We start from the raw sequence: 21,816 nt of genomic DNA on the forward strand, positions 1-21,816 counted from the left end.
CCCCTACTCTAAACTAAACTAACCCCCCCCTGCTGACGATTAATTTTCTCGACAAAAGGTTGCCACCTCCGGCGAACCCTAACAGTGACCCTCTCAAAGCGAACTTGATTTTTCCCAAACAGAGAAAGCTAGCCATGTCCGAAAGCCAGGTCTCCGACTTCGGGGACTTTTAGTCCCTCCAAGCTAATAGTATCCGTCTCCGGGCTACCAGGGAAGCAAAGGCCAGAAAGTCTGCCTCTTTCTCCTCCTGGATTCCCAGATCTTCCGACACCCCGAAAATCGCCACATCCGGACTCGGTGCCACCCTTGTTTTTAACACCGTGGACATGACGTCTGCAAATCCCTGCCAGAATCCCCTGAGCTTTGGGCATGCCCAGAACATATGGACATGGTTTGCTGACCCCCCCCCCCCCCCCGCACCCCCCCCCCCCCCCCCCCCCCCCGCACACCTTGCACACCTGTCTTCTACACCAAAGAACCTGCTCATCCGGGCTGCTGTCATGTGAGCCCGGTGAACGACCTTGAACTGTATCAGGCTGAGCCTGGCGCGTGTTGTGGAGGCATCCGCCAGTAGACCATCCTCTATCTCGCCTCCTAACTCCTCTTCCCATTTGCACTTCAGCTCCTCAGTCTGCATGTCCTCTGACCCCATGAGCTCCTTGTAGATGTCAGAGACCTTCCCTTCTCCCACCCCCACGCTGGAAACTACCCTATCCTGAATCCCCCTTCGTGGTAGCAGTGGGAAGGTTGAGACCTGTCTACGCAGTAAGTCCCGCACCTACAGGTACCTAAATTTGTTTCCCCTCGCCAATCCAAATTTCTCCTCCAACTCCCTCAAGCAAGGAAAGCTCCCTTCTGTAAACATATCCCCCATCCTCTCAATTCCTGCCATCTGCCATCTCCGGGGCAAACCGGTGGTTATTGCAGATTGGGGACCAGACCGATGCTCCGTCCACTCCCAAACGCTTCCTCCATTGCCCCAGACTCTCAGGGCTGCCACCACCACGGGGCTGGTTGCTTAAGTGCCAGCAGGAATGGCAGAGGCGCCATTATCAATGCCCCCAAGCTGGTGCCCTTACATGAAGCCGCTTCCATACACTCCCATTTACTCACGGGGTCTTGCCCGCCCATGAAGAATTGAACAAACAAATGTGATATAAAATAGTTAGTTCAAATATTAGTTACAGTAATGTGGATGTGATCAGTCTAATAGTAGTGAGTTCACAGACAAAGGATTTCAGAAAGCATGGCATGGAAGGGGGTAGGGTGCCTGGTAGAGGAGGGGAAAAGGATGCTGGGTAACAAGATGCCCAGGGTTAAGGAATGAGAAGTGAGCCAATCAGGATATATGGCCAGGTCAGGAGGGGTATAGGATGGCCTATGGGAATCTTGTATGTGAAACTTGATGCCATTTGAATGTAATTGTAGAGATTCCTTTGTCTCCAATAGCACTCGGTTCGGGAGACCCCAGAAGGCAGCTTGTGTTCTGGGTCTTTGTGAAGCGAGTCAGACTTGCAAGTTGGTTAAAAATAAATAATACTATGCCTACAAATCCATCTCGAGTTTTATTGAGGCCAGACTGACGGGTAAAGAAATTAATATTGTCACCCATAAAAAGCCCGTGATAACTTTATTAGCCCATTTAAAAAAGGTCCGCAGGATAAAGATGGGGGGACACTGGAACACAAACAGGAATCTCGGAAGGACCGTCGCCTTCACCGCCTGGACCCTCCCAGCTAGTGACAGCGGGAGCGTGTCCCACCACCGAAAATCGTCCTTCATTTGGTCCACCAGGCGGGCCAGATTAAGTTTGTGTAACCGTTCCCATTTCCGCGCCACTTGGATGCATAGATACCTAAAACTTCCCCCTACCTCTGTAAACGGCAGTTCCCCCAGACGCCTCTCCTGTCCCCTTGCCTGGATCGCAAACATCTCGCTTTTCCCCATATTTAGTTTGTACCCTGAAAACCGGCCAAATTCCCCCAGAATCCTCATGAATTCTTCCATCCCCTCCACTGGGTCCGATACATACAGGAGCAGGTCGTCTGCGTAAAGTGAGACTCCGAGTTCCACTCCCCCCTGGACCAACCCCTTCTCAGTGCAATTGCCAGCGGCTCTATAGCTAGCGTGAACAACAGTGGGGAGAGGGGGCACCCCTGTCTTATCTCATAATGTAGCTTAAAATAGTCTGATGTCGTCCTGTTCGTCCCTAAGCTCGCCACAGGAGCCTGATACAGCAACCTGACCCAGTCAATAAAGCCCCGTCCAAATCCGAACCGTCCCAGTACCTCCCACAGATATTCCCATTCTACTCGATCAAAAACCTTCTCTGCGTCCATTGCGACCACTACCTCCACCTCCCTACCTTCTGGGGGCATCATGATCGCATTTAGCAACCTTCTTACATTGGACACCAACTACCTTCCCTTAACTATTTTGGCCAGCAGTTTGGCGTCCACATTCAATAGAGATATCGGCCTGTAGGACGCACAGCTCTGGGTTCTTGTCCCGCTTCAGAATCAGCGAGATCGTGGCCTGTGACATCGTCGGGAGAAGCACCCCTCTCTCCCTTGCCTCATTGAATGTCCTCATCAACAGCGGCCCCAATATCCCAGCGAACCTTTTATAGAACTCCGCTGGGTACCCGTCCGGCCCCGGTGCTTTACCCAACTGCATGACCTTCAGACCCTCCACTATCTCTTCAATCCCGATCGGAGCCCCCAGCCCTTCTACCAGCTCCCCGTCGACCTTCGGGAAATTCAGCCACCCTAGGAAGTGCCTCACCCCTCTGGCCTACTATAAAAATCCTTAAACGCCTTATTCAACCCTGCTGAGTCTCCCACCAAGTTCCTGTCTCCATCCTTTACTTTCCCTATCTCCCTTGCTGCCTCCGTCTTTCTAAGCTGCTGTGCAAGCATTCTGCTGGTCTTCTCTCCATGCTCATAAATCGCCTCCCTCGCCTTTCTCAGCTGCTCCACCGCCCTCCCTGTGGTTACCAAGCCAAACTCTTCCTACAGCCTCCGCCGTTCCCTTAAAAGTCCTGCCTCTGGTGTCTCCGCATACCTCCTATCGATCTGTAGTATCTCCTTTACCAGTCGGTCTGTCTCTGCCCTGTCCACCTTCGCCCTATGGGCCTTTATCCACATCAGCTCCCCTCTGACCACCGCCTTCAATGCCTCCCAGTCCACCGCTGCAGAAATTTCCCCCGTGTCATTGACCTCCAGGTAATTCTGAATACATTTCCTCAACCACCCGCACACCTCCTCGTCCGCTAAAAGCCCCACGTCTAACCTCCAGTGCGGGCGCTGATTACTGTCTTTACTAACCTGTAGGTCAACCCAGTGCGGGGCATGGTCTGAGATTGTGATCGCCGAGTACCCTGTGTCCACCACCCCCGTCAGTAAGGCCCTGCTCAGAATCAAGAAATCAATCCGGGAGTACACTTTCTGCACGTGTGAGTAGAAGGAGAACTCCTTTACTCTTGGATGCCCAAATCTCCATGGGTCGTCCCCCCCCCCATCTGCTCCATGAACCCTTTTAGTTCCTTTGCCATTGCTGGCACCCTGCCCGTTTTTGAGCTTGACCGGTCTAAACCAGGGTCAACAACTGTATTGAAGTCCCCTCCCATGACCAGCTTATGCGAAACCAGGTCTGGTACCTTCCCCAGCATCCTCTTTATGAACTCCACATCGTCCCAATTTGGCACGTATACATTTACTAGTCCCACCTGCACCCCCTCCAATTTCCCACTGACCATAATGTATCGGCCTCCCCCATCTGAAACTATTCTTCCAGCCTCAAACACCACTCGCTTATTGATCAGGATCGCAACCCCTCTGGTCTTTTGAGTCCATTCCCGAGTGAAAAACCTGTCCAACCCAACGTTTCCTTAACCTAATCTGGTCAGCTACACTAAGGTACATTTCCTGCAGCATTACCATGTCCGCCTTCAGTCCTCTCAAGTGCGCGAACACGCGAGCCCTCTTGACTGGCCCATCGAGCCCTCTTACATTCCAGGTGATCATTCTAGTTGGGGGGCTCATACTTCCTGAGGAAGTATAGGCGCTGTTGTGCTTTCTTGGTGGTAGCGTCAACGTGGGTGGACCAGGACAGATTTTTGGAGACGTGCACCCCTAGGAATTTGAAATTACTAACCATCTCCACCTCGGCCCCGTTGATGCAGACAGGAGCATGTACAGTACTTTGCTTCCTGAAATCAGTGGTGGGCTCGAGCACTGCTGGCCAAAGACGGGCCACCTCCTCCGCCACAAAACACGGCATGGTGGCAGAGGGGGTGGCGGGGGTGTGGAATATCCCCCATGTCTGCTCTTAACCCTTTAAATGCTGATTGCAAAGAAACCTGCCTGGCAGGGGTTCTTGAGTCATAAACACAAAAGCATCAGTTTTTTATTGCGCTAAAAAAAGCCGCCCAGGTAAAAATGTGAAGATATTGATATACCTTTGCAACACACACACACATGAGCACGCAAAATTACAAGGTTAGAGTGGGAGATTACTTTCAGCCAAATTACAACTCAATGTCAAAAGATAAATGTAGATAATTCACTCCTTTGAGCTCTTTACTGGTATTGTGACCGAAACAGACATTTTTCATGGTGCCCCTGAAAATTCAGTGGAGTTGAATCCCCCGTCAACTCCAATTTCTGGGGACAGTCCTTTTATAAATGTTATTTATTGTTTCCAAAAGTTGTTGAGAGTGCTCCCGAGCTCTTTAAGAATGTAACAAGTAGTGTGGATCAAGTCAAGCATGTAGATGTAATGTATTTAGATTTACAAAAGCGGGGCGGCGCAGTGGCACAGTGGTTAGCTCGACTACCTCACGCGCCAAGGACCCAGTTTTGATCCCAGTCCCAGGGCACTGCCCGTGTGGAGTTTGCGTATTCACCCAGTGTCTGTGAGGGTCTCACCCCCACAACCTAAAGATGTGCAGGTCGGTCGATTGGCCACGCTAAATTGGAAAAAAAAAAATTGGGTACTCTAAGTACATTAAAAAATTAACATTTTAAAAAAGATTTACATAAACCATTTGGTAAGGTGCCACATCAAAGGTCACGACACAGCTTTTGGGGCTTGCGGTGGAAGGCAGGGGGTGATGTTTGGTGGTGGAGAGGGCAAATGGACTACTCTGGCCACCATTACTGCTCTGTCCCTTATCCACCTGTGTTTTCAAGTTCCATATTCAGGCTTTTAAACCCGAAAGATAATATCAGCAAATCACTGCTCTCTGAATTATTTTGTTTTCACATTTGGTTCAAGCCTGTATTAGTAACCTTCCTATTTGCCTGTCTTGGAATTTGGAAGAATGAGGGGGGGTCTTATAGAAATATATAAAATTATGAAGGGAATAGATAGGATAGAAACGGGGAGGTTGTTTCCAATGGTGGGTGAAACTAGAATGAGCGGGCACTGCCTCAAAATAAGGGGGAGCAGATTTAGTTCTGAGTTGAGGAGGAATTTCTTCATCCAAAGGGTTGTGAATCTGTGGAATTCCCTGCCCAGTGAAGCAGTTGAGGCTACCTCGTTAAATGTTTTCAAGGCAAAGGTAGATAGATTTTTGAACAGTAAAGGAATAAAAGGTTACGGAGGGCGGGCGGGGGAAGTGGAGCTGAGTCCACAAAAAGATCAGCCATGATCTTATTGAATGGTGGAGCAGGCTGGAGGGGCCAGAAGGCCGACTCCTGCTCCTAGTTCTTATGTTCTCATGTCTTGTGATTTTTTAAAAGTAAAACATGCTTGAAGCATTGTTGCTCTTGTGAGCCTTAATTTTATATTGAATTTATTACAGGTCAACCATTTGAAACAGCACAGATTGTGAGTTCTGCAGTCAGCAATATCATCTGTTCCATCATATTTGGACAGCGCTTTGATTATGAGGATGAGTTATTCATCAGTTTAACAACCATGATGGATGAGATTACCAGACTAGGTGGAATGGCTCCAATACATGTAATTATCTTTGTATGTTACTCTGATAAGGTTGCATGTTTGTGTGCATGACAATTGCCTCACCTGACTGTAATAGGCCGAGGGAAGGATTTTCTAGCTCCCAGCCCCGTGACGTACTTTCTGGCAGCAGAGGTGGTCCACCATTGGCCAGTGGCGGGATCTTCCTGCCCTGCCGATGTCTGCAAGATTTTGCATGTCCCGCATCGATTCTCTGGTAGGGAACGTGTCCCCGGAATGGGGGACTGTGGTCGCCATCGGCAGAATTGGAAGATCCCATCGGTGGTAAGGGACAGAAAATGTTGGTGTGCGGCCAGGATTCTCCGATCCTGTCCGTTGCCGCCACAAATGTGACTCTCAGCGGGACCAGAGAATCCCGGCTGCCAGTGATGTCGGAGAATCCCGGTCCAAATGTTAAAAACTGATGGACACTTGTGTGGATTAAATCCGAGTATAAACACTGTGGGCAGGATTCTCCGATTCCTCCAGCCGCACGTTTCTCGGCGGCGCCCCATTCGCAGGTGACGGGATTCTCTCTTCCTGTCGTTTGTCAATGGGATTTCCCAATGAAACCCATCCCCCCTCCCACCGCCGGGAAACCCACGGGCAAAGGTGAGCTGCCAGCGGGAAAAGTGAATCTCAACGTCAAAAAATTGCTGTATGTCTCTGAGACCAAGGTCACTTTCACCAGACTTCACTCTGATATTTGTCCCTGGGTTTCAGTCTAAGCCAGGGAGAGAAAGAATACCACTTTCTACACAAATTTGCTACACAATAACATTGGAGCTGTGATTCCTCCCTCGTGGAAAAATTCAAAGAGAAATTCAATTCAGATGCTGTTGCTCTTCTTGACTAAGTTAATGGGTGGAACGTACTAGGATTCTGAAACATGCCCCATTCTCCTTTCAATAATTTTGCTCCATTTTAACGCACCCTGCCTGGTATCAATTCCATTTTGATCCCTTTTGTTGATCCAAAAGAAAATGTTGTCCTCACACAACCTTCCCTCACACCCCCACTACCCCACTGGAACATCTGTCACTGGTTTTAAGATTTGCTTCTGTTGAGCACTGACCTTTCACCTCCCATTAACACAGTTTGCTATCTAACCTTTTATGCCACTGTCAGTACCTCCTCTAGTCCTTCACACTGCCATTAACATTCCTCTGACCTGTGCCCGGCACATGTTTGTTGCAATTTCTCCTGAGCGACCACCTATCACTGACCTTCTAATCTGCTCCACCCACTCTACCTCCTCTTGTACAGTATAAAATCCATCAGGTTTCTCCCTCTCTGTAGCTCTAAAGACGTCATACGGACTCGAAACAATAACTCCCTCTCTCACCACAGATGCTGCCAGGCCTGCTGAGTTTTTTCAGCATCTTTTGTTTTTATTTCCAATTTCCAGCATCTGCAGTATTTTGCTTTTTCTATCGAAATGTGGTGGGTCCCATTTTACCTCCTGTCAGATTGTTGCAGGGGCTGGTTTAGCACACTGGGCTAAATCGCTGGCTTTTAAAGCAGACCAAGGCAGGCCAGCAGCATGGTTCGATTCCTGTACCAACCTCCCCGAACAGGCGCCGGAATATGGTGACTAGGGGCTTTTCACAGCAACTTCATTTGAAGCCTACTTGTGACAATAAGCGATTTTCATTTCATTCATTTCATTGCTGGTGTCAGTGTAAAACAGGTGCTATCAGTTAGGCCAGTCGTTCTATATTTTGCCAAAGGTTACAAATGCATTCGATGGAAAGGAAATTTGGTTGTGAGGGGCCTGACGGCCGGCCGATCCGATAGCTCCCAACTAACCTCACTGAAAGTGACCTGCTCCGTGCATTGAACATGAGCAGAACCCACTAATTAACTGAAGACTTGAACTTGCTGTCTTTCTTTCCTCCAATGCAGCTGTACAATGCTTACCCATTTCTGCGATTCCTGATTCCGAGTCACAGGAAAATCATGGAAAATCGAGACAGGATATATGGCATCTTTAATGATTTCTTCAAAGTGGCCAAAGAAACCTTGAGTGAGGACAGCATCCAGTCTTTCAGCGAGGCATTAATCATTAAATACCAACAGGTAGAGTGACTCGCATTTCCAGCAGCGGCGGCAAAATCGTTTTTTTCGATTATACAGGAACCAGCCCAAAGATGTGCAGTTTGGGTGGATTGGCCATGCTAAATTGCACCTTAGTGCCCAAAGATGTGCAGTTTGGGCGGATTGGCCATCCTAAATTGCACCTCAGTGCCCAAAGATGAGGGGTTATGGGGTTACGGGGAGAGTGCAAGGGAGGCCCAGGTCCGAGGTGCTCTTTCAGAGGGCTAGTGCAGACATGATGGGCTGAATGGCCTCCTTCTGTACTGTAGGAAATCTATGGTTCTTCTTCTATGCAGACTTTTAACCTGTGTTAAGTATCTTTTTTTAATACTTCCATGTGATATAGGTGTCGCTGGCAAAGCCAGTGTTTGGTGCCAATTCCCAATTGCCCTTGAACTGACTGACTTGCTCAACCATTTCATTTCGGGCGGGCAGTTAAGCGTCAGCTACATTGCCACATGACTATTATGCCACCATTTCCCCTTAAATCATATCAGGCAACCCTAATATTCGGAATTTTCTGGCCATTCCCACCTGAGACCCGAAATTCCCAAAAGTTGCCCCATTCAAATTTTCTGTCCCAACTGTGACGATTCCCACGGCTTTTTACCCTCTTTCCTACCTCAATGTGCTAATTGCTGAATATTCTGAAAAATGTAAAGTGAAGTTGCAGATTAACATTGATGATGCGCGGGTTTTGATCTTGCAAATTAAACCCTGAAAAGACGTCGGGTGCGATGCCCCCAACAGGGAACAAAGTCCCCGAGCAGCGGGGTTAGCCGCGTGTTTCCCGGCACTCGCAGTGCCAAGAAGCACATGGGTATTCAACACGACTCACAGCGAATCAGGGGCCTGAACGGGGAGCGTGTGGCCGAGGCCGCACCCAGCTCCGTTTTGCATAGTGGGGAGTTCAGCTCGAGTCCAGCCTGAGGCACCCCCACGCCCAACACCCACGCCGAGCAACCCTGGACCAATTGCACATGCACTAAAATTGCCAGCATGGCACTTTGGCAGTGCCAACCTGGCACCTGGGCAGTGCCCCTCCCAGCTGGCAGTGCCACCTGGGCATCTTGGCAGTGACAGGCTTGCACCCAGCCAGCCTGGCATTGCCAGGGTACTCTGGAGGCACCAGCAGTGTCAGGGCACCACCCTGCCAAACGGCAAGTAACTGGGGGCCTCTGATCCCCTGGGAGACCCCCACAAATGCAGTTGCACCTGGTCCCATTTGTAGGGCACTCGCCCGAGGTCTCTGAGGGGAAGGGGTTGAATCCCAAAGCCTCAGGTACCTTAGAAATCTGCACATTAGAGTGAGACTTACTGCCTTGCCCGAACATGCAGTTTTTCTAAAAGGTGATCCCATTGTGGGCGGGATTCACATCGCAACGTCTCGCAAGATCGCGCTGAATCTCGTGAGGCGTTGCGAGTCAGGTAGATGCCGGGAGCGCGGTCTCCCGCCTTTCAACAGCCATGCTCTGCGAGCGAGCTGAGTTTCCGTATGTGCCAGGACTCAACTGTGGAGCTGACGGGAAGGCGGGCAGCCTTTGGTCGGGTGAAAGTGGCACTCTACAGTTATGGTGTGAGGTTCGGCCTGGTCTACCCGGTGAAGCTGAGGGCGACCTATAACTCGAGGGACTTCTACTTTGGGATGGTGGAGGTAGTGGAGGTGTTCGTGAAGGAAGGATGGGTTAAAATGAGAGTTGGGACTGGGGTTTGGATGTGGTTCTGGAGAATGGGGTTCCCCAGAGGCTGGGATGGAGAATGTGGGGTCGTAAGGTGATCGAGGAATACAGGAGGTAAATTGGGAGGGAAAGGAGACGGAGGTAGTGGTGGCACTGGATGCAAAGAAGGCGTTTGATCGGGTAAAGTTGGATTATTTGATGGCGGTGTTAGAAAGATTTGGGATTGGGACGAAGTTCACGGCATGGGTACGGCTGCTGTATTGGGAGCCGATGGTGAGTGTTCTCATTAATAATATGAATTTGGGATACTTTCCTTGGCACTGGGGTACTGGGCATGGGTGTCCTATATCCCCACTGTTGTTTGGCTATAGAGCCTTTGTCCATTCACCCTGCACAGCACCTCACAACACAGATCCTAATGACACCCCACCACCACCACCACTGCAGCTCCTACTCCCAGTTTGCCTTAACCCACTCCATGGACACCATATCCTCCTCCAGGAGACTCCCGTAGATCGTCGAAACAACCCCCCTCTCCAGCTCTCCCGCTGACCGTACCTCCTTGCGCAACGAAAAGGACGGCGCTATCGGGATTGTCGGGAAAATCTTACATGCAAAGTCCCGAACCTGCAGGTACCTGAACCCTTCCAACTCCACTCGGCCTGCACATCACCCCCAAGGAATAAATTCTTAATTTCCCTAATCCCCCTTTCATCCCATCTCTGAAACCTCGCATCCATCTTCCAGGGCTCAAATCCGAGATTCGCCCTAATCGGCATTCCCCCTGACCCGGCCTCAGCTTAAATGCTGCCGAAACTGTCTCCAAATCGTCAATGCGGCCACCACCACCGGACTCACCGAATACTTACCCAGTGCCATTAGAAATGGTGCCCTTGCCAGCGCCCCCAAACCTGACTCCCTACATGAGCTCACCTCCATGGTTACCCACTGGGCCGTCCCCTCCTTGCTCCAATCCCGCACCTTCTCCGCAGTAACCGCCCAATAACAGTACAGCAAGTTTCAGAGGCCTAACCCGCACCCCCCCTCCGCCTGTTGCCCTCTCTCCAGAACCACCCTCCTAACCCTCCATCTTCACCTCACAACTGAACGAGGAGATCCCGACTCTCAGGGTCCGCTCCATTATACTCCCCAACGACGTGCTCGGTTCCGGGATATACACCAGCAGTCGTCGGTGTCTAACCCCCTCACTATCCCCTTCCACAGTCCTGAACTCCTCAGCAAAATGGCCAAGGGCTCTTTTGCCAATGCAAACAACAGGGGGGACATAGGGCACCCCTGTCTCGCACCCCGGTGCATTGCAAATTACCCCGAGTTCATGCTGGTGGCACCAACACTTGCCATTGGCTCCTTATCAACAGCCGCACCCACGCCACGGACCTCAGCCCAATTCCAAATCTCTCCAAAAGTAATCCCACTCTGCCCGATCAAACGCCTTCTCTGTGTCCAGTGCCACCACCACGTCCGTCTCCTTTCCCTCCGCCAGAGACAGGACCACATTCAACAACCTCCTCAGGTTTGAAAACAGCTGCCTTCCCTTCACAGACCTAGTCGGATTCTCCACAATCACCTTTGGTAGACATACCTCCAACCTTGATGCCAGCAACTTCTTTAGCAGCAACGAAATAAAAGTTTGCCCCATCATTTGCGACAACACACCCCTGCCTATCTCCTCATTACTGCCTTCAGAGCTTCCCACCATCAGTGGCACCAACCTGTCCTTACAATTCTTCTAAAGTTCAACTGGGAACCTGTCAGGCCCCACCGCCTTCCCTGCCTGCATCCTGCCAATCACCTCCTTCAGCTCCTGCACCCCCACGGGCTCCTCCAATCCTGCTCTATCCTCCTCACACAGCCTCGGATATTCCAACCCATCCAAGAACTCCTTCATCCCCCATTCCTCCCCTGGCGGCTCCGGCCTATATAGATCGTTATAAAACTCCTTGAATACGTTATTAACCTGCTCCCGGGCCACCACCAGCTTCCGCATGTTGTCCCGTACCTGAACTTTCTCTCTCACCGCTTCATCCCGCTGGAGCTGGCTGGCCAGCATACGCCGTGCCTTCTTCCTGTGCTTGTAGTTTGCCCCCTTCACCCCGCTCGACTAGTGCACCAGCTTTCTCTGTAGACAGCTGGTCGGACCTCACCTGCAACTCCTTCCTCTTGGCCAAAAGACCCGTGTCCAGGTCACCCACATACCTCCCATCCACCTCTAGAATAAGAACATAATAAGAACATAATAAGAACTAGGAACAGGAGTAGGCCATCTGGCCCCTCGAGCCTGCTCCACCATTCAATGAGATCATGGCTGATATTTTGTGGACTCAGCTCCACTTTCCGGCCCGAACACCATAACCCTTAATCCCTTTATTCTTCAAAAAACTATCTATCTTTATCTTAAAAACATTTAATGAAGGAGCCTCTACTGCTTCACTGGAGTTCCATAGATTCACAATCCTTTGGGTGAAGAAGTTCCTCCTAAACTCAGTCCTAAATCTACTTCCCCTTATTTTGAGGCTATGCCCCCTAGTTCTGCTTTCACCCACCAGTGGAAACAACCTGCCCGCATCTATCCTATCTATTCCCTTCATAATCTTATATGTTTCTATAAGATCCCCCCTCATCCTTCTAAATTCCAACGAGTACAGTCCCAGTCTACTCAACCTCTCCTCGTAATCCAAACCCTTCAGCTCTGGGATTAACCTAGTGAATCTCCTCTGCAAACCCTCCAGTGCCAGTACGTCCTTTCTCAAGTAAGGAGACCAAAACTGAACAGAATACTCCAGGTGTGGCCTCACTAACACCTTATACAATTGCAGAAGAACCTCCCTAGCCTTAAACTCCATCCCCCTAGCAATGAAGGACAAAATTCCATTTGCCTTCTTAATCACCTGTTGCACCTGAAAACCAACTTTCTGCGACTCATGCACTAGCACACCCAGGTCTCTCTGCACAGCAGCATGTTTTAATATTTTATCATTTAAATAATAATCCCTTTTGCTGTTATTCCTACCAAAATGGATAACCTCACATTTGTCAACATTGTATTCCATCTGCCAGACCCTAGCCCATTCACTTAGCCTATCCAAATCCCTCTGCAGAATTCCAGTATCTCCTGCCCTTTTTGCTTTACCACTTATCTTAGTGTCGTCTGCAAACTTGGACACATTGCCCTTGGTCCCCAACTCCAAATCATCTATGTAAATTGTGAACAGTTGTGGGCCCAACACTGATCCCTGAGGGACACCACTAGCTACTGATTGCCAACCAGAGAAACACCCATTAATCCCCACTCTTTGCTTCCTATTAATTAACCAATCCTCTATCCATGCTACTACTTTCCCCTTAATGCCATGCATCTTTATCTTATGCAACAACCTTTTGTGTGGCACCTTGTCAAAGGCTTTCTGGAAATCCAGATATACCACATCCATTGGCTCCCCGTTATCTACCGCACTGTTAATGTCCTCAAAAAATTCCACTAAATTAGTTAGGCACGACCTGCCCTTTATGAACCTATGCTGCGTCTGTCCAATGGGACAATTTCCATCCAGATGCCTCGCTATTTCTTCCTTGATGATAGATTCCAGCATCTTCCCTACTACTGAAGTTAAGCTCACTGGCCTATAATTACCCGCTTTCTGCCTACCTCCTTTTTTAAACAGTGGTGTCACGTTTGCTAATTTCCAATCCGCCGGGACCACCCCAGAGTCTAGTGAATTTTGGTAAATTATCACTAGTGCATTTGCAATTTTCCTAGCCATCTCTTTTAGCACTCTGGGATGCATTCCATCAGGTCCAGGAGACTTGTCTAACTTTAGCCCCATGAGCTTGCCCATCATTACCTCCTTGGTGATATCAATCCTCTCAAGGTCCTCACCTGTCATAGCCTCATTTCCATCAGTCACTGGCATGTTATTTGTGTCTTCCACTGTGAAGACCGACCCAAAAAACCTGTTCAGTTCCTCAGCCATTTCCTCATCTCCCATTATTAAATCTCCCTTCTCATCCTCTAAAGGACCAATATTTACCTTAGCCACTCTTTTTTGTTTTATGTTTTTGTAGAAACTTTTACTATCTGTTTTTATATTCTGAGCAAGTTTACTCTCATAATCTATCTTACTCTTCTTTATAGCTTTTTTAGTAGCTTTCTGTTGCCCCCTAAAGATTTCCCAGTCCTCTAGTCTCCCACTGATCTTTGCTACTTTGTATGTTTTTTCCTTCAATTTGATACTCTCCCTTATTTCCTTAGATATCCACGGTCGATTTTCCCTCTTTTTACCGTCCTTCCTTTTTGTTGGTATGAACCTTTGCTGGGCACTGTGAAAAATCACTTGGAAGGTTCTCCACTGTTCCTCAACTGTTTCACCATAAAGTCTTTGCTCCCAGTCTACCTTAGCTAGTTCTTCTCTCATCCCATTGTAATCTCCTTTGTTTAAGCACAAAACACTAGTGCTTGATTTTACCGTCTCACCCTCCATCTGTATTTTAAATTCCACCATATTGTGATCGCTCCTTCCGAGAGGATCCCTAACTATGAGATCCTGAATCAATCCTGTCTCATTACACAGGACCAGATCTAGGACCGCTTGTTCCCTCGTAGGTTCCATTACATACTATTCAAGGAAACTATCGCGGATACATTCTATAAACTCCTCCTCAAGGCTGCCTTGACCGACCTGGTTAAACCAATCAACATGTAGATTAAAATCCCCCATGATAACTGCTGTAACATTTCTACATGCATCTGTTATTTCTTTGTTTATTGCCTGCCCCACCATAATGTTACTATTTGGTGGCCTATAGATTACTCCTATCAGTGACTTTTTCTCCTTACTATTCCTGATTTCCACCCAAATGGATTCAACCTTATCCTCCATAGAACCGATGTCATCCCTTACTGTTGCCCGGATGTCATCCTTAAATAACAGAGCTACACCACCACCCTTACCATCCACTCTGTCCTTCCGAAAAGTTTGATACCCTCGGATATTTAACTCCCAGTCGTGACCATCCTTTAACCATGTTTCAGTAATGGCCACTAAATCATAGTCATTCACGATGATTTGCGCCATCAACTCATTTACCTTATTCCGAATACTACGAGCATTCAGGTAAAGTACACTTATGTTGGCTTTTTTACCTCTGTTCTTAATCTTAACACCTCGATCAGCAACCTCTCCTAAGTTATATTTCCTCTTAACCTTTCTCCTAATTTTCCTTGTCGTCGAACCCATATCTTCATGTAACAACCTGCCGCGTCGCTTACCATTATTGTTTTCACTTCCCATTTTATTTCTTTTAGTATTCCTGGTCCTATTCACTGAGCTCCCCTCAGTCACTGTACCTTGTACTGTCGCCCTTTTTGATTTTTGACTATGGCTTCTCTGCCTTACACTTTCCCCCTTACTGCCTTTTATTTCTGTCCCTGTTTTACTACCTTCCAACTTCCTGCATCGGTTCCCATCCCCCTGCCACATTAGTTTAAACTCTCCCCAACAGCTCTAGCAAACACTAGGACATTGGTTCCAGTCCTGCCCAGGTGCAGACCGTCCGGTTTGTACTGGTCCCACCTCCCCCAGAACTGGTTCCAATGTCCCAGGAATTTGAATCCCTCCCTCTTGCACCATCTCTCGAGCCACGCATTCATCCTATCTATCCTGACATTCCTACTCTGACTAGCTCGTGGCTAATCCTGAGATTACTACCTTAGAGGTCCTACTTTTTAGTTTAACTCCTAGCTCCCTAAATTCAGCTTGTAGGACCTCGTCCCATTTTTTACCTATATCGTTGGTACCTATGTGCACCACGACAGCTGGCTGTTCACCCTCCCCCCCCAGAATGTCCTGCAGCCGCTCCAAGACATCCTTGACCCTTGCACCAGGGAGGCAACATACCATCCTGGAGTCTCGATTGCGTCCGCAGAACCGCCTGTCTATTCCCCTTACAATTGAGTCCCCTATCACTATAGCCCTGCCATTCTTCTTCCTGCCCAGCTGCGCAGCAGAGCCAGCCACGGTGCCGTGAACCTGGCTGCTGCTGCCTTCCCCTGGTGAGCCATCTCCCTCAACAGTATCCAAAGCAGTATATCTGTTTTGCAGGGAGATGACCGCAGAGGACACCTGCACTGCCTTCCTACTCTTGCTCTGTCTTTTGGTCACCCATTTACTATCTCCCTCAGTACCTTTCACCTGCGGTGTGACCAACTTGCTAAACATGCTATCCACGATGTCCTCAGCATCGCGGATGCTCCAAAGTGAGTCCATCCGCAGCTCCAGAGCCGTCAAGCGGTCTAACAGGAGCTGCAACTGGACACACTTCTTGCACGTGAAGGAGCCAGGGACAGTGGACATGTCCCTGAGCTCCCACATCGCAAACGAGGAGCATGACACGGGTCTGAGATCTCCTGCCATGTCTTAAACCAATTTCCCCCTCCCCAAAATGTAAATAAATAAATAAACAATGAAGAAAAAAAATAATAAATAAATAAATAAATCTATTTTATCACTTTGTGGTGCCCCTCTCTCTCTTCCTTGTCCACCTTAGCTTTGAACAAAATCACCTCCTCCCTCATTACTGCCTTCAGAGCCTCCCAAGTTACTGCCAAACATCGCCATGTGCAATTAAACTCACATATTCCGTTCATACCTTCCCAATCTTATCACAAAAGCTCCAGTCCGTTAAAAACCCCATGTCCATTATCCACCCAATCTCTGGACCATCCCCTTCCTCTAAACCACATCCAACCAATGCTGAGCATGGTCCAAAATTATAATTTCTGAGTACTACTCCAACCTCCTAACCCCAGCCAATAGCGCCTTCCCCATCATGAAAAAGTCTATCCTCGAGTACACCTTGTACACCAGGGAGAAAAATGAATACTCCCATTTTCTCGAATGTAGGAAGCTCCAGAGGTCCCAGTCCTCCCATCTCCCTCATAAGCACAGCCAGCCAGCTACCCCCACCCCCCCTCCCCTCCCGCTCCCCCACCCGACTGGGCCAGCGAGCGCGGCTGAGACGTGTCCACCTTCGGTTCCTACACCATATTCCAACCCCCCCCCCCACTATCAACTCGTGGCTATCCAGATCTGGGTCGGCACCCAGCACCCTCTTCACAAACCCCGCATCATCCCAGTTGTGGCCATATACCCTCACCAGTGCCACCGAGCTCCCCTCGAGCCCCCCCTGTCACTATCACGTACCTGAACCCCAATCTGCCACCACCTTCGCCTTATGAAACTCTTGACCACCAATACCGCTACCACATCAGCCTCCACCATCTCTAAGAAGTCCCTCAAATTGTAGGTCACCCTCAGCTTCGCCGGGTAGGCCATGCCAAACCTCACACCTTTACTGTCGAGTGCCGCCTTCACCAGTCCGAAGGCTGCCCGCCTTCTCGCTAGCTGGACCGTCAAGGCTTGGTATATCCGAATACTAACGCCTTTGCACTTCACCTCGCGCCTATCCTTCGGCCAACTCAGGACTTTCTCCTTGACATGAAACTTATGATAGCAGATCACTGCCCTTGGTGACTCATTTGCTTTCGGCTTGGGCCTGAGCCACCGATGTGCCCTGTCCTGCTCATATTGGGAGGGTTCTTCCCCCTCCCCCAACAGCTCTGCCAACATCTTTGCGAAGTACTCAGTTGGTCTTCGACCCTCCACCCCCTTGGGCAGGCGCACTATTTCTAAGTTCTGCCACCTCAACCTGTTCTCAAGATCCTCCATCTTGGTTCTGAGTCCTTTGATAGCCTCCGCCACCCTCCACAGCTCCTCACCCATCGAGGTGAACTGGTCACTCTGCTGCGACAGAGGTTCCTCCACCCCCTTCGAGTTCTCTCCTTGTTCCCGTACCTCGGCCGATGTCTTCGACAATGCCGCCTTCACCGGGGCAATCACCTCGTCCACCAGCTCCTTCATCGCAGCCATCATCTCCTTTCGCAGCACCTCCATGTACTTAGTGAAACACCTCTCGAATTGTCCCCCAATCACCTCAGTCAGAGTTTCCACGGCGAGGGGAGGGGGAGGAGGAGGGGGAGGGGGAGGGGGAGGGGGAGGGGGAGGGGGAGGGGGAGGGGGAGGGGGAGGGGCCCCACCCATCGATCCAGCCTCCGCCATCTTTCCTCCTGCCGCGTTCACCTGTTCGCTTGATGGAGAATATTTGCTCACTCCCTTCTATCAGTGGCTTTCTTCTGGGTCTTCGACATCTCCCTTCTTCCTTATGCCTTCCTGCACCAGCTTGTTCAAAAACTGTCCCTGAAACCTGCATTAAACTCCAAAACCCAGAGCCTCGAGCAGGAGCCACCCAATGTGCGACCTCGGCCCACATGCCGTAATTTTAATATTGATCCCATTTACTTCCTGTTGACTCTCCTTCTTCCCAAATTGTATCACTTCACTATTCTCTGCGTTAAATTTCATACATGTCCCTCCACTTTACCAATCTGCCTGTGACCTTCGGACGTCTGTTACTAACCGCTTACTACATTTCTGATTTTCACAAATTCCACAAAATTAGAATTATGCCTCCTAAACACGAGTCTGAGCCATTAATACGACACCTTTCATGACCCCAAGACATCCCAAAGCCTTTTACAGACAATGAACTATTTGCGAAGTGTGCTCATTGCTGTGATACTGGGAAGTGAGGGGAGTGAATTTTTACACAGTAAGGCCCCACTGAAACATTTGTGATGGTGAGTAGGTCATTATTTCCGTTGAAATATCGGCTGGCACAGGATGAAGAGCTCCACTGCATTTACTCAACTGGTTCCATGTGATCTTTTTGCATCCATCTGACCTCATCTGAACATTTGACGATGCAGCACTCCCTCAGAACGGCACTGAAATGCCAGCCCAGATTATTTGCTCAAGTTTGCAAAGTGCGACTTGAACTTATGAGGTGTGAGGACCACAGCTCTGGGTTACACAGGTTGGCCTTGCAGTTGGTATGTGCCCAGACATTTTCCTGCAGAATGCAGTACATTCTCCTTTATTCCCTTTGTCCTGAAGGAATCAAGAGGCCAAGATTCGGAATTTGAGAGGAGGGATTTGCTGGCTACGACCATTGACCTGTTTGGTGCCGGTACGGAAACCACCGCCACGACCATCTGCTGGGGACTTCTTCTAATGATGAAATATCCAGAAATTCAGAGTGAGAAATCATTAACATCTCTCCTGTTGCTTTGTTGTGGTGTTGTCTGATGAGAAATCAGGAAACGTTACCTAATGAGGTCTTGTTTACATACGATCTCTGAGGCTGACTAACAGGACGCCATGAGTAGTGATAAGGGGTGTCTTTCTCAGGTTGGCCGGCAACAACCATTGGAGTGCGACAGGGATTAGTGCTGGGACTGCAGCTGTTCACATTATCTATGAATGATTTGGAGGAAGGAACAGAGTGTACTGTGGCCAAATTTACAGATGATACAAAAAGGGAAGGAAGGCAGGTTGTGATGATATAAAGCGGCCACTCACCCACCTATCGCCGTAACCCCACCTATTGGACACTAAGGGGCATGACCCAGATCAGCATATTTAAATGAGCTGAGTGGCTGAAATAAATATACATTCACTGGATTCTCCCGGTGCCCGAGACTCAACGGCCACAACTGCGAGGCCTCGCCAGGGTGCCATTTAATATTGGTGCTCACTAACTTGGACCGGGTGTAACAGCACCTGGAGGGATCTCCCAGGTCAGTGGAGAGCTCCAGGTGATCGGGAACAGGGCAGATTGGTACCCTGGATCTCCCTATGGCACCTGGGAACTTTGGCACTGCCAGTCTGGCACCCTGTCAGTGCCTCCCTTGCAATGCCAGGGTTCCTGGGTGGCACTGGCAGGGCCTGAAAAGGGGAGGGGGCAGGGTAAAAGATCAGGGCAGCATTTCGAAATGCCGCCCCGATCTGCGAGGAGCCTGTCCTGCTGGTGAGCTGAAGCCTCGGCGGCGACAATCTCCCCAAGACCAAAAGAAATGGCGGCATGTGGCGCAGTGGTTAGCAATGGGACTGCGGCGCTGAGGACGCAGGTTCGAATCCCGGCCCTGGGTCCCTGTCCGTGTGGAGTTTGCACATTCTCCCCACGTCTGCGTGGGTTTCACCCCCACAACCCAAAGATGTGCAAGTTAGGTGGATTGGCCACGCTAAATTGCCCCTTAATTGGAAAAAAGAAAATTGGATACTCTTAAAAAAAAAATTTTTAAATGGCAAAGAGCCGGTGAATAGAAAGATGTTTCTCGAAGCGACAGCCGCCGAGAAACACTCCACCAAATGCTACCGAAACCGGACATTGAGAATTTTTGGGAGAATCATGATTTGGTTTGATTTGATTTGATTTATTGTCACATGTATCGAAGTACAGTGAAAAGTATTTTTCTGCGGCCGAGGGAATGTACACAGTACGTACATAGTAGACACAAGAATAATCAACAGGGAACATTGACAAATGGTACACCGACAAAACAGTGATTGGTTACAGTGCGGAACAAGGGGCCAAACAAAGCAAATACATGAGCAAGAGCAGCACAGGATGTCGTGAGTAGTGTTCTTACAGGAACAGATCAGTCTGAGGGGGAGTCGTTGAGGAGTCTAGTAGCAGTGGAGAAGAAGCTGTTCCTATGTCTAGATGTGCGGGTCATCAGACGTCTGTACCTTCTGCCTGATGGAAGGGTCTGTAAGAAGGCAATGCCTGGGTGGGAGTTGTCTCTGATAATGTTGTCTGTCTTCCTGAGGCAGCAGGAGGTGTATACAGAATCAATGTGGGGGCTGAGTTCACCACACTCTGCAGTTTCTTGCGATCTTGGACCGAGCAGTTGCCATACCAGGCTGTGCTGCAGCCAAATAGGATGCTCTCTATCGCACATCTGTAGAAGTTTGTGAGAGTCGATGAAGTTTCTTTCGCCTAAGGTGTTGTTCCCCCAGTTTGCGTTGGGCTTCACTGGAACATTGTAGCAGGCCAAGGACGGACATGTGGGCATGAGAGAACACTTTAAATTCCTTCACATTTCTACCTCTCTTAACTCCGAAGAAGAGTCATGTGGACTTGAAATTACCCTGGGCTTGAATTTTCCTGTCCCATCCGCCTGGGGACCGAAAATTCCTGTCCGAGGTCAACAGACCTTTTAATAGTCCGTCCTGCCCATGACGATTCCAGTGGTGGGCGGGATCGGAATATTTACCCCTCGGTTTCCCTCTCCGCAGACGCTGCCAGAATTGCTGAGTTTTTCCAGCTTTTTCTGACCTTATTTCAGATTTCCAAAATCCACAGTAACTTGTTTTTCTTTAACACAACTCACTGTTTCCTGTTCTTGAGCCGATTTTTAATAATCCAATTGGGCACTAATCCTTCAATCCAATGAGCCTTAATTTAATTAACCAGCTCTTTAGTACAAAATTAATTTAAGGACACAACGACTTCTCAGACTCAAAATAGTTGAAAAGCCACCGAGGGCACTGCAGGGTCTGGGGGTATTTTAGTGACTATTTAAAGATGGCAGCACTGCATTATTTTAGAGGTGTTCTCCAGCAAACCATAAAATGTATCTTTAAGTTTAGTGCTCCATAGGGACGGCACGGTGGGGCAGTGGTTAGCACTGCTGCCTACTGCGCTGAGGACACGGGTTCGATCCCGGCCCCGGGTTACTGTCTGTGAGGAGTTTGCACATTCTCCCCATGTCTGCGCGGGTCTCACCCCCACAACATAAAGATGTGCAAGTTAAGTGGATTGGCCACGCTAAGTTGCCCCTTAATTGGAAAAAAAAAATAATTGGGTACTCTAAATTTCTAATTAAAAAAAGGTTTAGTGCTCCATGGGCAACGCTACATCAGTCGTTTGTTATGCATGCTTGGTTTTTGGGTCTTTTGAATTCGTGGAAGCTGAATATTGAAGAGGAAACATAACAAAGAACAAAGAACAATTCAGCACAGGAACAGGTCCTTGGCTCTCCAAGCCTGTACCGGTCACGATTCCAATTTTTTGCCAAAACCCACAGCACTTCCTTGTGCCGTATCCCTCTATACCCATCCGATCCATGTGTTTGTCAAGATGCCTTTTGAACGCCGTT

At 49.1% G+C, this 21,816-nt stretch overlaps 1 protein-coding gene across 1 annotated transcript in view; it reads left to right on the top strand.

Moving 5' to 3' along the window:
- Positions 1 to 21,816, top strand: part of LOC140390281 (cytochrome P450 2K1-like) — a 50,827-nt gene that overhangs the window by 11,699 nt on the left and 17,312 nt on the right. The window contains exons 4-6 of the mRNA XM_072475304.1: positions 5,807 to 5,967; positions 7,870 to 8,043; positions 18,770 to 18,911. Of these exons, the coding sequence (XP_072331405.1) occupies positions 5,807 to 5,967; positions 7,870 to 8,043; positions 18,770 to 18,911 (477 nt within the window). The remainder of the gene's footprint in view (positions 1 to 5,806; positions 5,968 to 7,869; positions 8,044 to 18,769; positions 18,912 to 21,816) is intronic.

The sequence above is a fragment of the Scyliorhinus torazame genome, chromosome 14 (genome assembly GCF_047496885.1).
Source record: "Scyliorhinus torazame isolate Kashiwa2021f chromosome 14, sScyTor2.1, whole genome shotgun sequence".
Taxonomy (NCBI): Eukaryota; Metazoa; Chordata; class Chondrichthyes; order Carcharhiniformes; family Scyliorhinidae; genus Scyliorhinus; species Scyliorhinus torazame.